At 32.7% G+C, this 18,267-nt stretch overlaps 2 protein-coding genes across 9 annotated transcripts in view; both read right to left on the bottom strand.

The window, feature by feature from the left end:
- LOC135135649 (neurocalcin homolog) overlaps window positions 1-18,267 on the bottom strand; it is a 103,696-nt gene that overhangs the window by 17,909 nt on the left and 67,520 nt on the right. The gene's annotated exons all lie outside the window — the stretch shown is intronic.
- LOC135135650 (neuronal calcium sensor 2) overlaps window positions 1-18,267 on the bottom strand; it is a 96,951-nt gene that overhangs the window by 11,164 nt on the left and 67,520 nt on the right. For all 7 annotated transcript variants that reach the window (XM_064064770.1, XM_064064771.1, XM_064064767.1 and 4 more), the window contains one exon: window positions 3,841-3,969. In XM_064064770.1, the coding sequence (XP_063920840.1) occupies window positions 3,841-3,969 (129 nt within the window). The remainder of the gene's footprint in view (window positions 1-3,840; window positions 3,970-18,267) is intronic.

An 18,267-nucleotide genomic window follows, 5' to 3' on the forward strand; every position in this document is an offset into this window, starting at 1 on the left:
AAATATCTGCACAGCCCGCAAAACATTAATTTTTTTCAAGATTCGAGGGAAATAAATGCTTTTTCGTTAGATATCTGACGGGTTTCAAAGGCCATCTTCTTTGCAAACCGTATAAGGCCTTTAAATAGGATGAGGAAATAATACCGGCCGTCGCATTTATCAAACACAATCTGTAAGAAGTCTAATGTCATCGTGGAATTTAAAACCCCTCATCTTTGGTTTGGGAAGTTACGATTTGATACTAGTTTTTATTATTGAGGATAGAGGACACCACTTTCTAAACTCCAAGGCTTGCTTCGTGAAAACCTCATTTTTTAAGGAGGCGCCTTATCACGCGCCAAGCGTGATGGATTCAGTTGGCCTTGATCTACAGTGAAGCAACACTTTGTTGTCAACAGGTGATAAGTAATTTCAAAAAAATTCCAAATTCGGCAACCACGGCAATAATAAAATATAGTAACATTGTATTACTACTATACTTCTATAGTATATATATTTTTGGAAAAAAAAATTAAAATGGTATAACTATATGCAATTTACTGCAAAACCAAAATATATTTATCTCCTTAAAAAACTGATAACGTCATCTCAAAATTTTGCCGAATAAATAATATGCAAAATATGATAAGTCTATACTTGTGATTTATCATTCCATTTATATTTTTTTAAATTGCTTATACACGCTGACTCAAAAAAATTAATGAATGAGCCAATTTATTTTATCCATTAAACCAGGAACTGCAACACCAAATGCTTTGAAATCTTGCAGACGTTTTAAAGTTATCGTAAGAATAGTAAATTTTTAATCAAAATATATCTACTTATCCCCCTCAAAAAATTGAGGACGTCGTCTGCAGCAGAAATCCTATTGAAAATGTGCAAAATATGATTAAATCGGGGGCGGGTCACTTCATTTTCTCGAAAGTTTGGCAATACAGTACTGTTATTATTAGTATTACACTGCACCTATCCAAATTGATATACATATCCTTGAAAAATATTGATGAGTTCATCACAAATTTTGTAAAGGAAAAACTCATTTAAAACATGCGCGTAACGCGATTCTTTACATTTGCTTTAACATTACAGATTTACACATGTTTATTTATTTCAACTTATAGGGGTTCTCACAAAAAAGTAAAATTCACAAAATCAAATTTTATAATTTTTCGAAAAAGCTGGATATGTTTTATTGTACCTACTTCAGAAGGGAGGGAAGTTCTGTCGACATAACATTCGAAATTTTTTTTTAACTGTCTTAAAAAATTAATGAATAAACAATTAATTTACTGATTACATAAAAATAGCTCATTCATTTTTCAGAAACAGAACTCCTGTGTCAAAACTAATACATTAATTTGTCTACAAAAAAATTGGTCTAAAGAGTTTAGACAGTACTTCCCTCGCTGTCGAAACGTCACGACTGCATGTCTATTATGTTTTTTTTTCACAGTAGATTTCACTATTTTTTTTTGAGTCACCCGGTATATGCAAATTAAAAAAATATGAATGGAATGATAAATTACAAGTACAGACTCATCATATTTTGTATATTCTAGATAGGATTTATTCGACAAACTTTTGAGCTGACGTCATGAGTTTTTTGTAGAAGATAACCAAATATATTTTGACTAAAAATTTATTATGCTCTTTATAACCTTAAAACATTTGCAAAATTTCAAAACATTCGGTTCTGGAGTTCCTGATCAAATCAATAAAATATATTTACCCATTCATTAATTTTTTTGGGTCACCCTGTATATGCAAATCCAAAAACTATGAATGGAATGATAAATCACAAGAAAAAACTCATCATATTTTGTACATTTTAGATAGGATTTATTTAGCAAAATTTTGTGGTGACGTCATACATTTCTTAGGGGGTACGACCAAATACATTTTGATAAAAAATTTACCATGCTTATGGTAATTTTAAAACATCTTCAAGATTTCAAAGCATTCGGTTTTGTAGTTCCTGAGTAAATCTATAAAATAAATTTACGCATTCATTAATTTTTTTGAGTCACCCTGTATATGCAAATCCAAAAAATATGAATGGAGTGATAGATCACAAGTACAGACTCATCATATTTTGTACATTTTAGATATGATTTATTCGGCAAACTTTTGAGTTGACGTCATCAAGTTTTTGGAGGGGATAACCAAATATATTTTGACTGAACATTTATTATGCTCTTTATAACCTTAAAACATCTGCAAGATTTCAAAGCATTCGGTTTTGTAGTTCCTGATTAAATCAATAAAATAAATTTACGCATTCATTAATTTTTTTGAGTCACCCTGTATATGCAAATCCAAAAAATATGAATGGAGTGATAAATCACAAGTACAGACTCATCATATTTTTACAGTTTAGATAGGTTTTATTCGGTAAACTTTCGAGCTGACGTCATCAATTTTTTGGAGAGGATTAGCAAAAATATTTTGACTAAACATTTATTATGCTCTTTATAACCTTAAAACATCTGCAAGATTTCAAAGCATTGGGTTTTGTAGTTCCTGAGTAAATCAGTAAAATAAATTTACGCATTCATTAATTTTTTTGAGTCACCCTGTATATGCAACTTGAAAAAATATGAATGGAGTGATAGATCACAAGTACAGACTCATCATATTTTGTACATTTTAGATATGATTTATTCGGCAAACTTTTGAGCTGATGTCATCAAGTTTTTGGAGGGGATAACCAAATATATTTTGACTAAAGATTTATGATGCTCTTTATAGCCTTAAAACATCTGCAACATTTCAAAGCATTCGGGTTAGCAGATTCAAAATTAAATTTCAAAATGTTGTTTTATAATTTTGATTTTTTTTCCAAAAATCTGGACGTTTCGGATGAAAACTCAATTCGGAGTTGTAAACTACATGTGTAGGACTATGTTATTTTATACAATTTAAAACCCATTTACTATGTACAATTTTGAAGTGACGTCATCGCATTAGTGGTGAGGATGATTAGACAAATTTTGGTTAGCGTTTTACCATCTACACGATATTCCTAATATAAGTACAAAATTTCACAACAATCGGTCTAGTACTTTCGGAGATTATATGTCTAATAAAAATCCGGGACGGCAGACAGACGGACAGACGGACAGACAGACGGAAATGGCAGACCTATTTCTTCGTCATCTAGGGGTCATGAAAGATCGAGAAAACGTAAAAGTAGAGAGTCGGCCGATGGACTCGATTACAATACTTCCTTTGCTTACGCTCGGGAAGTAAAAAAGATGACAACATCAAATATTTTTTTTTAGAAAACTTCACTTGAAACATACAGCGTGGTCCGCTCCTTTAACCGTAGTTTAATAATTCACCCTTATTTTATTTTACGTAGATTTTTAAATTAAAGTTCATTATTTTTCTACGAACTTTTTAACACTTGTGCATATTAGAAGAGTGAGCTGATTAATTAATAGGAAATTACTGATTTAAATTAATACACTTTTATAAAGCACTAGTAAATAATTAATTAACAGTAACAATGGGGTAGGTACTCGGTATAGATAGGAATGTATCATAAGTAGATTGTTCCAGCATAATTTTAAGTCTCAACAATATCCTATTTGCGCTTCTTTCAAATGATGAAAACTTTTGAGTAGTTGCACTCTCAGAGTCAGGAGAACAACGTGACGAAATGAAGTTTGTCTTGTGTCAATTTTCTCTAAAAACGAAACGTCAATGTGATTCGTTTTCATTTGACATAAATTTATGTAAAGTATAACTTTTAGCATATTGAACACCACAATGTATTCGTTATTGTTAAATATTTAAAGATTACAATTATCACATATTTATAGTGCGATAAAAACTTACCTGCACAATCTTGGTCATTTCCTGAATGTCTATAACACCATTACCGTCAACGTCGTACATTCGAAAAGCCCACTTCAGTTTTTCTTCCGGAGTACCGCTTGACGTTACATCGATCGCTAGCAGGAATTCCTGCACATAAATGATGACATTAAAAATTTATATTACCCTAAGGATACTAACGTTTTCAGGGTGCGTTATAAAGACCGACAAGTGAATATAGTGTACTTTATATGGTCTTCCAAATAACAAATAATAATAATCCAGACGAGACAGGAAAAACATAAAAAAGACGTAACGTTTTGTATACATTAAAGCCAATTGATATTTTTCCGACTGGTCCAACTGACTTCCCAAACGTTCGATAAGATAAAATGTTTCAACATGCTCAGATCCAACCACCGAGAAAATAAAACATTTGAGCTATACGGAGATTCACGCTCAAACTGTTTTACAGTGTGAAATGAACACAAAGCGACAGAAACATTCGATTTTTTTTTTTTTTAGTTTTTACTTCAATTATGTTACAACACGGTTGTAGTGGTTTTGAATATTGAAAAATACAATAGTTGGGCAATTTTAGTTTTAAAAAATCGTCACTCCTCTTAGGAGTGGGTCATCTCTGTCAAAAACTAACAAAAATATGTATTAATATATCGGAGGATTTTTTAAATTCTGCTTTAGTTGGCTTACGTTAATTAAAGTTTGTCTGGAATTATAAGAATTTTATGGACTCCCAAAGTTAATTCCTTTTACAGCCCTGTTGTCGATTTCATTGTACAGCTGAAGAGCGGGGCGAACTCAGGTACAGAAAACATCGGCTTTCCCCTGACAGGCTCTTTACCTGTACAATAGAATTGAGGCCTGGGCTGTAAAACGAATTAACGTTGGGAGTCCATAAAATTCTTATAATTCTGGACAAACTTTACCAGGCTCGGAATAACTCGCGATGGCAACATCGCAAGAACTCGTAATCACAGCCTATTCTCCAGTTTTTAAAATCAGTCGTGGATAGCAAGGAAAGTTGGTACAAGGAAAACTTACATTTGTCACTATCAGTTTGGCACAAAATACAATCTTGCATTTACAAATTACAAAAAACTGTGGCGTCGAAGGGTGTCCCAATAAATCTAGTGGTCCTTATCCACTGTTCAAACTACCTTGTGTCCCTGAACAGCGACAATTTTAGATAAACAACCTAAACCTTAAAAAAAAACACATTTTGGTGAAACTTTTAAAATTAAGGATGGAAGGTGTATGAAGCTACATTTTAACGCAGTTCCTTTTTCCTAACGTTGGTGTTTAGTTTTTTATTTGATCAAACACAATTTACTGCTAGCTTTTAGGCCTATTTTCGAAATTTTACTTAAAAACAAATATACAAAGTATAATAAGAGTAACATTATTTTGTCTACTTATATAAAATGGTTCAAACGATTTTGGCACAACCCCCCATAAATTTTGGTATTGCTTGAAATTTCAAAGAATTTAAAACAGTTTTGCGTGAAAAATGGGCACAAAATTGGAAATATTTCATTGAGGTCTAGAAAGTTTCAATTGTGTGTAATTAACTAATTATATTTCCATTTGAATAAACACTCTTACGAGCTTTGTTAATCTACTTTTCATTTTCATCAAATCACTACTAACGGCAATGCATAAATGAACTCAAAATGTGATGTGCTTCTGAATCTGTGACTTTTAATTTTTTGCTGTGAACTTTTACTATTATTTTACTATTTTGACTACATCGGTCAAGTATTATTGTCAACTGAATAGTATTTGAAATTACTAGCATGGTAAAAGTGTTTCTACTGGTGGACAGAAGAAATACTTTTGAAAGAAAAGACAGGCGAGTCGGTCACCTTCTGGAGCCAGTAAAACCGTTACATGCGTGTATTGTTAATTTTTTTTTCTACTTCCAAATGTATATTCACACTTTTATAAATTACATACTGAATGGAAATCTATGCAACTGCAGCTAATTGAACGGATATGAATTCATATCCTAACACGACTAGATATGAAATCCACCAATCAACGCATTTGTAATTTTGACATAGAAAAGGAGAAGTAAGTTAGAATAAATTGGCTTGTTTCAGGTCAGACGTTGTATTTTGATACAAAGGCAAAGTATTGTATGGATTTATAATTCTTTGTCCTTCCTGATCAAGTAAGAATATTCAGATACTACAACAAAGCCATTATATTAAAAGCTCCTAATAATAATAGCGACAACTCGCAGCAGTTCTTTCCCGAATTTGTCTTATCTTCGTTTTGCTCATCAAAATGTCACTTGTCAATTAGAAAGTGATTGACTTCATAAATTGATTTGTAAATATATATTTATAAATATGATTGCAGAGACCACGAATAATAGTAAGTAGTGTGAAAACTGTTTATTTCGTTAACTACAATTACTTATAGGTATTGTTTAGTTAATAATTGTGTTAGTACTAGTGTTGTTAACTTTTTGGACTATGACGTGCAACCACACTATAAGGCCCGGTTGTACAATGGACAGTTAACTATCAAGTTCGAGTTAACTTCAAGTTTTTTTTTTTTGAATGACTTTTACAAAACGTGGTTATGAAGTTAACTACCACTTCCTTTGACCAGCACATCCACTACCGATTAACTTGGAGAAATGACTAGAAGTTGTACGTCGACGCCTGACGAAATACGTCACTTTCGTTGACAATCAGGAACGTAACGTTTTAAATTCGGTGTGTAATTCTTTAGTTTTATGCTTATAATGGATTACCTGATGGATTTTGATAATAATGCATATAATAGTGCCGAAGAACAATATGCTAACTCATTTACTCATTATTTCCTCAAATTTCTATATTAATTTCTATTTTCATCTACTTGAGCACCGTTTTTTTAAATGCCAACGATCACAATTTAAAATTCTAATTTTATTCGCTATTTGGGCGCAGTATATATATAAAAAAAAATGTGACATTTTTCACATACCATCATATACATCGATGTAAAACAATGATTAAAATACTGTTCATTTGTTCAGGTAGAGGCTGATTTCTTTAAAACGTATTTTGCAAACTATCAATTTATTTAATTTTCTGGCAATTTGGCTTCTGAACAACTCATATGACAATGCGAGCGAACAGCGCATGCTTACAAGTGCAGTGTTTAGTACCAACGAAAGGAAATTTAATATTAACTTCCAGTTACTCAACCAACAGTTGGAACGGGGTTCAAAGACGCATTACTGATTTTACTTCCTCTTGTCTTGTTAAAGCTCGTTTACTGTCGTCTGAACTAACTCGGTAAATTAGCCTTTACACGCACCCTGCCTGTAAAGCGTTACCGTGGCAGCTTTACAGGCACCGTGCCTGTAAAACGTTATCATGACAGCACCGGAATCAAACACACATTCGCTGCGTCGGCCTTTTTCTTAATCTCACTAATACTGTGCTAATACTAACGTTAAAATCACCTTCAAACTCTTCATCTTCATCGAATTCCACAATTAACAGAGCTCAGAAACAAAATTAAACTATTTAAATTATTAATCGAATTTACAAATTGACAGTCCCGTTATTTTCAAACAATTCAATTTTCCATAGTTACCGGAGCAAACTATGAAAAATAACTACAATTTCTATGACTGTAGTTTCAAGTATAATTTCTAGAGATGCCAAAGTTATTCATTTTCAGGATTTTCAGCAAGAGGAAGTAAAACGTTGTACGCGGCTCGCTTGCAACTAGCCTTTACTGGGGCTCACCGGATTACAGAGCTCGCTCCTACGTCGCTCGCCCTGCAAACATTCCGGCTCGCCCGTAAAGGCTAATTTACTAAGCTTGCCACGTAAATAACTATAACTATCAGTTAACTGTAACTACTGACCAGCACTTTTGACCAGCGATTGTACAACCGGGCCTTAGAGAGGATAGATTTTTAGTAATACAAACGAGGTGGCAACCTTTTGCGACAGCTTGTCAGCACCTTCAAAGCCTTGTGAACACCAGTGGGATAAGGATTTCGAATCAAACCGTGAGGGATCGTTTGTTGTGAGGTTGAAGTTCGCAGATCCCTTCGCCGTCTAGCCTTAACTATGGAGTACAATCGCGAGAGAAGAATTTGGACGCAACATGGGAAGACATTCTGTTCACCTACAAACCGCGGTATTGTGTTCATAATGACAGTCGTCGCAATGGTATACAGATAAGGAGGAAATCGTCTCCTACCCCAATACATCGAACCAGTTTGTAACATTGTTATTTTGACTTTTTTATGTAAATGTGCTGCTATGAACCTATTAATATTATATACAAAAAAAAAGATCCTCTAAAGAAACATTCTACGGACACGTAATATCCCTACATACTTAATTTTGAGTGGTTTATATACAGGATTATTCAGCTAAGATGACCCATTTGTGTTTTTAAAATAGGCAACCCATAATATCGATTCCACTTGAGCCTGGATTACAATGTTTCAAAACTGAATTGTATCAAAGTTTGCTTATAAGTGTATATATAGAAACGTCAGTGTCAGAAAAATGCCAATGCATTCTTACGATAATAACGAGAAAACCGACATGTTTGTCGAATCTAAAAGAGATTTTTGTAGGCAAATTATGTTTTTTTTTTTATTGCCTGGTAGGTGAACGAAACACATTCAATACATTCAAGACTGTCCTGCAACTGTAATAAATTGCCGACTTTAGCTTCATCACTGAACAAAACACACTCAATAAAATTGGGATTAATTTGCATTTGGTTTCTTATAAAGTTATAAAAATCCAATATTTGTGGTTGTTTTGTGGATCGAAGTGCATGCTCCAGGTACAGATATTAGGTTAGGATGAAATTTATTTATCATTTATTATCTAGCAATAGCAATTTGTACCATAACTCCCAGATGAGGATTCTCATTAATTTGTGCAAGAAGTTATACTACAGTTTCCAAACTAGTCGCAGTCTGGTTCCGTTTCCTCTCGCTAGCAGGCCACTTTCTTACGCAACGAATTTTCTAGCCTCTTGAAAATTTTGGGTGTTGGGGTCACACGGTCAGGGTATCTTCGGGCATACAATTGTGCTGTACGCCTAGCCTTTTTGTGTCATTCTCCATAACGCATCCATAACTAAGGATCTTGTCGGTTTTCTCGTTATTGAATGCATAGGCGTTTTTCTGACACTGATGTTGACTGACGTTTTTACATTTGCCAAACTTTGATACAATTTAATTTTGAAACATTTTTTGTAATCCAGTTTCAGGTGGAATCGGTATTTTGGATTGCCTATCTTAAAAACATAAATGGGTCATCTTAGCTGAATAACCCTGTATATATCGAGCTTTTCCCATTCTACGCCATCGTACACAGCGAGTGCACCACAATCATTTCAATTTTTTCACTTAATCAAAATTTATTTGATTTATTATAACCACCAGAATTAGTAATATTTTTTCTATTCGCGGCTTCTAAATATATGATAGGCCTCACGTGGCCGATGAGGTGGCCTCTAATACTACATGGAAAACATATTGTCAAATTTTCTAAAATAATTGACCTTGCAATGCACACATTTTGAAAAATACTTATCGCGCTTCGATCGCCTAAAGTCGGAAACTTGTATTTCTCATCAGTGTCACCACTAAAAGAACATATATCAAAATCATTACTGCCCCATCTTTTGTAGGGAAAAACCACTTACTAATCGGACTATAATACACAGGGTTGCTAGAATGTCTGGAAACGGTAAAATATCTTGAAAACCAATTGTACAAATCAATTGAAATTAGGTATAGGGATACACGAAGTTGTGCTCTAATTATTATTCGTCAAAAAAATGTTTTTGCTTCATTTATTTTCGAGATGTAAAGCCAACTTTTTTCAAGAAAACAAAAGAGATGGAAAAAGTTTTCAGAAGACTCGATATTAAGGTGATTTATACATCTGGACAGTCTTCAAACGCTTCCTGGAAACCCGAAAGGTAAAGTAAGGCCGAAGGAAAAGTTGGAGATTTATGCAATAAGTTGTAAGGATTGTAATCAAAAATATATTGGGCAAACAAAAAGGTTTGATCATCAAGGGGTTCAAAGAGCACACCTCAAATTCGGAAGGTTCTGAAAATCTAGTGTTCCTCAACATATTTTTTGAGAATGACGACAGAACAGACGTAAACTGTTTAAAGCTAGTTAAAGTTGGCAATAGTTGTAAATTTCTAGGGTTCTAGACATTCTCGAATTTAGATCGCGGCCCCATTCCGAACTCGTCCCTGAAGGCCCTTGATGTCAGGAGGAGAGAGTGGTAAGAGTAATTGATACGATATAAATTAGGGTAGTTGTAATTCCTTAGTCTAGAATAATCTAGAATAATCGGGAAAAATATGGTGGGGGAAGTCTTCGTTAAGGTATATACATGTACAAAACAAATTTAAATTATCTCAATTTGAAAGTAAGCCAATTTATCTATTCATGGCAAATCCTACACAAATTTTGAGATGTTAGTTTACTGTTTAGGTCCTTAGAATCTTGATCCGAATATGGTAATTATTATGTATAGTACACTCACTTTACTTGTACCTAGCGGACAATTGTCCGGTATTGTCCGTTAATGGGGCTGTAAAGTTTTACTAAGTACAAGTCAAGTGAATTTACTATAAAAGGAATTACCCATTTTTAATAGACAGTATATTAAAAGCTTTGTATACTCCGTAAGTGCAGAGGTAGGAGTAACCATCCCCCGATTACTTTTCAAATCAGTATTGTAAGTTTGCAATACAAAAAAAAAAAACAGTCGCAGACTCCTGGTCCAGATAACAAGTTGTATTTGTAGTGTATACTCGTGTGTTAGAAATTAAACTTGAAATGTGAAATTATTAATCGTCACACATTATTATATGGTCATTCTAAGCGACTAACAGTTTTTGAGCTTTCGAGCACAGTAGAAAAATTACAAACAAGCAGTGTATACAGTAAATTAGTTATGAATATCAAAAAATGTATTAATTTCACTCTTAAATGATTAAAAAATGATATGGTGCGTTAAATACTGTTAAAGTAAAACAAAACGTCTTATTTAATAAAAAAAACATTTGTAAAGATCGTATCCAAAATCACGTGCTAAGATTTTAAACAAGATTTGACTAATTTCTTGCATTTACTGAGGTTGTTAAGTTCTATCAATAAATCTTTATTTTCTGGTTGATATTCATCAACCTTGAAAGTTTTGTAGCATTATGTGTGAATTTCTTTTTAACTAATTCAGGAAAGCTTATCTAATTTTATCGAAATCCTGGGAATTCGGCATTGTTCTTACACTAGGTGTATCAAAATTGGGATACTCGCCTCCACCAAAAAATTGGTGACATCATCACAAAATGTTATCAAAAAATGTCACTTGAAATATGCAGAATATCTTTGCATGTGGCTTAATGCTTCACCTTATTTTTATTAGTTTATTTAACATACAGGATTTATTAAAAAAAAATGCAAAATTAAATTCTATAATTTAAACAAAAATATCAACTTGTTTAAAAATTTTGAAAGACACTTGTTTTAGTATTTACAGAACATCAACAATAAATGAGATATAAGGAATGTGCTGTACTGGTGAGATCAAACAAGATCGAAACTGCAGTCTACAGCTTTCCAACGGGTCTAGTCGGTGTAAAAAACAATTTACAATTCAGATTAATGCGGTCAAATCCTCGGATGGGGCGACACCAGTGTAGATAGGTGTAATTCAGCTCCGACGGGGCTTTTGTCTGGGAAGTAGCTGTTTCCGTCCACTCGTTAATGGTTCCCCAAAATAGCGCGAAAAGACGACCTTTCGGAATAGTGGGAGAAAATCACATAGGTCCGCCACACTTACATCTCACTAATACATATGGATGCTAAGTTTAAGCACATAAACGAAACACATTGAATGCTAGACAACTCGGTGGAATGTGTTGTACTAATGAGATCAAACAAGATCGAAACTGCAGTCTACAACTTTCCAACGGGTTGTCTAGCCTTCGATGTAAAAAAAATGCAATTAACAATAAATGTTTATTAACCGCCCCACCTCTTAGTCAGACACGCATGCATGCATGTTTATTAACAACTATGCTTTGAAGTGAAATCTTACTGGTATTTTAATAACATGGTTTTACTTTTTACGACTGCTTACAAAGGATGTAAGGATGTCCAAAAATAATGCATGAAACAATTTCAACCTTTTCAGTTTCTGAAAGGTTCCGTCTAATTTTTGATATTTCTAAAACCATAAACTTAATTTCATTGAAAATCGTAGAACGTTATGACATTGTTTATATATATATAACATATATTAACTTGACGAGTTAAGGTAACTACACAATGTTAACGTGGTAGGTGGTAAAAACAAAATTGGCCGAAGGTTATTTCGATAGAACAATAAAACGTATCCAGCTTTTTCGAAAATTATATTAATTATGTTAATTATACAATTGGTTTTGCCAATTTTATTTTTTATGAAGGCCTCTATAAGTTAATAAATAATATTAAAGTAAATGTAAAAACATCAACACACATCAACATTTTTGTAAGGATACGTATATCAATTTGGGTAGGTTTCGTTCTACTTCGTCCCTGAAGTAGAATGAAAAATATGCAGCACTTTAGAAAAATTTAAAAAATCGATTTTGCGAATTTTACTTTTTTATGAGAACCTCTATAAGTTGAAGTAAATAAACATGTGTAAATCTGCAATGTTAAAGCAAATGTCAAGAAGCGTGCTACGCATCTATTTGAAATGAGTTTCTAGTCTAAAAAAATTTGTGATGACGTCATCAACATTTTTGCAAGGACACGTACATCAACTTCGATTGGTGCAGTGTAAAATACTAATAATTTATTTATTTATTTATTTATTTTATTTTTATTTTATTAATTACGTCCCCCAACAGGCACTGAGGCCCAATTACAGGGGAACGGGACATACACTTTACACCCAGAGCCATGGCGGGAATCGAACCCACGACCCAAGGTGTAGCGGGCAAGCATGATGCTAACTAGCCCACCCCGGACCCTCGAATAATAACAGTATTGTATTCCCAAATTTTCGGGAAAATGGTGTGTGCCGTAATTGATTTGATCAATAAAATAAAATCATTCATTCATTAATTTTTTTAGGCCACTTTGCAAATGAATGCAATGATAAATCACAAGTATAGACTCATCACAGATTACACATTTTCGCTGAGAGAGAACCGATACACTTTGATTAAAAATTGACCATGCTTACAATAACTTCAAAACGTCTGTAAGATTTCAAAGCATTCGGTTTTGCAGTTCCTGATTTAATCAATAAAATAAATTGAGTCATTAATTAATTTTTTTCAGCCACTTTCATAAGCAAATCTAACAAAAATCAATGCAATGATAAATCACAAGTATAGACTCATCATATTTTGCACAGTTTAGATATGATGTCTTACACTAGTAAACTGCTATTGTATCGTGCATTATGTTTTTTATAATGTTGTAAAACATTTAAAACACATAAATATAGAATTCTTTGTAGGAATTTTAGACGGTCAATTAAATTCACATTAAAACATCATATTTACGAAGCTAATTCTTTGACTTTGAAATTTAATATTATCAAAAACAGAGTTCAGAGATTTTTTTAAATATTTTTTTCGAGATCTTCAGCTTTTCGGTCATTTTTTAATCATCTGCATATAAACAAAAAGATAACAAAAAAAAGATGGCAAAAGAGCACTAACTATGTATATTTACTGAGGGGTTTATCTTAGTAAGATTATTATTATTATTATTCACCCCCACAGTACAACCATTTATTGGGGTAAGATATAGTTTCAACAAACTTAAACAGAATGTAAACAAAATTTATCAAAATTTCATATGCTGGAGTGTGTAAAAAAATTACAAAATAACATGTCCGCAATATGTTTTCGATGAGGCAGAAATAAAAATTTATAAGCATTTGTGAGGAAACACTCAAAATTAAGTAACGCAATTAGTACTTTTGAAAATGAAAATATGCAATACATTTTTTGAATATAATAACGTTTGAGAACATATTTTAGTTATTTATTTTTGTGTCCACTTGAGACTTCGTTGGCTTTCCGCGAGATCAGCCGAACTCTCCAAGAGTTGCGTTGATGACGTCATCACAAAATTTTGTAATGAAAAAGCTCACTTGAAACAAACGTGACGTACGCTTCTTTATCTTTACTTTAAATTCGCAATCTGAATCTGAAAATTTTTCGAAAAATCAGGATTTATTGTATACTCGTTTGGTTTAAGATATACCTCATAAAATGTTATGATAATATTGAACTCCTAACGCTGGGGTGGAGATGCAGTAAATCCTACTGTTAGCAGATGCAGTTACAGTGTCTCTTGAATTGACCTGCTTTTTAATCCAGGATCAGCCTCTTATAGTGTGAAGTCTATATAATTTTATGAGCTATATACTAAACGAATATACTATGCTGTATTTCCAGGGCAAGGGACGTTCTGTCAAATAACATTCGAGCAATTTTTTACCAGATAAATATATTGCTGGAAAATTTAAGAACAGTAAAAACATTTTCAGTTCTACACACATAGTCTAATGATTAATAAATACCATGTGCAATTGTGTCTCTGCCATTATTTCTGCGAGTACTAATTTATTTTAAACTGACCAACACCTACGTAAACTACTGTGGCAGGGAATAACGGTTTATGGTGTTAATCCCTAAAATTATATACAAATCTTTTTGATCACACCCTACAACTGACCCATTGTCTCAAGTAGTTAGCGCGCAACTGTCCTGTGGGACTAGGACCAGAAGCACCTGCAGATTTTTTTGACTGCGGCCCGCAACTGATCCATGCCCATCAATTGTACGCTACACGTACAATAAAAGTTATAATTATTAACTAGTCAACTAGGTTTAGGTCGGGTTAGCCGAATCTTTCATTTTTTAATTGTGGATTTCTGCTACATCGTTTCGCATTTTTTTTATTTTCACATTTCTAATGTGAAAAAAATACGAATAAAAAAACTGTAGATGGCAGTTAATGAAAAATTACTTAGTAATTTAGTAATACGAGTACATAGATATCTATAATGTACAGCAAAGTAGTATGTAAAATGAGGGTAAAATGAACAAGATGACTTTTATTTACGTAGCATTATTAAAAGATTTAAGAAGCTGGTGTTATTCGTTCCCAACTTATTATTATCGGATTAGAGTAAACCTGCTGGGATGTGTCGTACATCATTTCAAACGTGCATATTTGGTTACCTAATTCTACCAAAATCTTGCATTTTGTTTCTGCCATTTTTTTCGTTATATGTATCTTAAAAAGTTATAATCTTAAAAGCAAATAACAATTTCTGCTCAATGCGCAATAAAATTCTCTTCTACAAGACTATTTCAAAAATAAACCAGAATATTGTACATATTACTTTCTTTTAAAAGGGATTCCGTTATTGATATGTTTTAATTTTTTTAAGAAAAACTATCATAAAATGTTGATAAATAATATTTTTGCACAAGGAATTTTTGTGACGAATAGGCATCGTCCACTCCTACAAATGCTGGTATGAGGCTACAATTAGAAACGACGTTTTACGTTATTTGCGACATATTCTGGGAAGGTGAGGTTCTGCCTTAAGGCTCCTCCATACAGTCATTAAAAGATGCCAAAATCAGGAAAAACGCCAACCCATTTTGAGCTTTTATTTTAAAAGTGAAAGAGCATTGTGATACATATACAGAGTTATGATAAAGTAATGCACAAAATTCATAAAAAGCACAGCATTTGTTTTTGAAGAAATGCAAAAACATGTCAAGCTTTTTATTTTACTCTCCATCTTTTGACATGTCAAAAAAATTTGCGTCAAATTTGTAAAAGTTATGACGTCATCAATGATTTTTTTAAATAGGAAAGTATAATATAATAATGTGGTGGTGCCCCATCTGTTGGAACCAAATCCTGCGAACTAAATTCTGTGGATTATCTGGATCAGGAAACGTACGAGACAATTGGTCCGGAAGCACTGCGGTTCTAAGATGATCTAAATATTGATCTGCTGTTAAATTTCTGTGAAAAAAAGTACGGGTCAATGAATCTTCTGTTTGTTATTTCCACTCCAACATGAATTTTTTGGGGACGTTGGGTGTGTGCAGCTTGAATCCAATGAGGTTATTCTTGAGGCCAGTAACGACAATTTACGATATTATTTAAGTAAAATCTTGCTTCATCCGAAAATACGACACTACTTGAAAAATTGGGATTGTCGTCACAATATCTCAGGAAGCTTTCACAAAATTCCTGATTGTTCATGGATGAGTTGAACCTTATATGCATGTAGTTTCTCTTTTTTTAAAAACTTTACCACAAACGACTGGTTAACGTTTTCCTGTAACGCCATTTCCGTCGTTGTTACATGAGGGTTGTCTTCCAATGATAACAAGATATTCAACTTGGTGTTATCATTTATTTGTGGTCTTCCACATCTTGGAACATCTCGCACGTTTCCTGTTTGATTAAATTTTGTAACAATGTGCTTGTAGTGAGTGTAAGTCGTTCAAAATGTAGTTTTTTGAACAAAGCGCACACTTCTTCATGCTTCGACGCCTATCGCCATAACCTACCATCCTTAGGATTTCTACACGTTCTTTTTCGGTTAAACGAGCCATTATTATGCGACTTTTAGACAAAAGTATAGATGAACAAAATCATATTTGTTTATAAGTCACAAACTACCGGATTACATACAGTCAAAAAGTATTCTGTATTTTATTAAACCAACTTAAGAAACTGACAAAAGCGATTCCCTTTGACAGAATTTTGTTTGAATTTTTAATTATTTGGATTTCAGTTTGTTTCATGTTCATATCATGTTTATTTCGTTTGTTCAAACAATCCAATCAAAATTGCGTCTCATTTAAAAAAAATCACTGATGACGTCATAACTTTTACAAATTCGACGTAATTTTTTTTGATATTCATATGTCAGAAGATGAAGAGTCAAATGAAAGGCTTGACATGTTTTTTCTTTTTTTTTCAAAAACAAATACTACGCGTTTTATGAATTTTGTGCATTACTGTATCATAACCCTGCATAACTTTCTATATTCGTGACATAAAAATGTATAGGGCTACGAATTTTATATTTTAATAATGTATCACACTTTAAAATAGAAAATAAAATGTGAAAAAACGAAAATCTATTTTCAGCCAAAGCTAAACTCATTGTGCTTTTAAAAAAGTGACCATTCGTCGGATCGACTCGATTACTTAGCTTGTGCTAAGGAAGTAAAAATGGCAAGATTGTGGAGAATTTTATTTTAATTTGCCACATATTTTAATTGTCTCCAAAAATTGTAACTTTATTAGCTATTGTAAAAAAAGTACATTAATTTTGCTGAATTTGACAACCCAAAATATTAGCTGGGGCATTAAGCATACGGTTTATCTCTCGCCCACAGCGAGAAATCTTTTAATAGCTCATTCCTTTGAAAACTTTTATAATATCAATAAGGAGAAAGAGTAAATGCAAGCAAAATACTTACACGGTGCCGAAAGTATGATAAAATTTCTGCGTAGTAGATTTGTTTTAACGAAATTAGTAGAGATGTGCCGACTACAGTCGGCCGACTGTTTATAAATGCAACAGACAGTGGTTTTTTTTTTCTATTTCTCTGACTACCTTAAAAACTTGTTTTATTTTAATAAAAGGAATAACTGAAGTTTCTTTTTTTTCCAAAAAATGTGTTAAATTTTTTTGGATAATTTTAACATTTAATTTTTTGTAGTAACTCAGTACAAAAATAAAGAATAACACAATTTAGGGCAGTTTATACAATACTTAACCAATTTTAACCACTTTTTTGGAAAATTTTTGGAAATTTTGAATTCGCTCTGCGTGTTTATTGGACCATATATCGTGACGGCGATTTCAGAATCGTAACTAGCGGAAGATTATCTACACTTTGACACCAATTTTCGGTCGATTAAACTAATTTTAACCGGTTTTGACAAAGCCGACTAGTCGGCCGACTGCAGTCGGTACATCTCTAGAAATTAGCCAAAAATTTCAAAATGAAGCACCCAATAATAAAATAAAATAATCTGAAAATAGCAAACCAGAGAATTTAACTGATCAAACTTAATTGTCAACAAAAAACTTAAAGTTATCTCCATAAATCTTTTTTCAATATTTTTTTAATTTGTTCATTTCGACTTCACCGCGAGTCAATAATTTCAAGAAATTTTTCCAATTCTTTTGCCACATGTTTATTTCAGAAGTTATATCTTTCAATCAAACAATATTCTAAATCTTCGTCAGTGAATATTATAAAATAACACTAAGTATTTTCTTTAATAATGACCGTCTCCCGTGACCATGGTGCTAGCTATGGACTGCCGAAATTACCCGAGCCCTTAGAGAAAGCTAAATTTTAATA

The sequence above is a fragment of the Zophobas morio genome, unplaced genomic scaffold (assembly GCF_036711695.1).
Source record: "Zophobas morio isolate AGI-343-1 ecotype UQ-CSIRO unplaced genomic scaffold, CSIRO_AGI_Zmor_V1 ptg000024l, whole genome shotgun sequence".
Lineage (NCBI taxonomy): Eukaryota > Metazoa > Arthropoda > Insecta > Coleoptera > Tenebrionidae > Zophobas > Zophobas morio.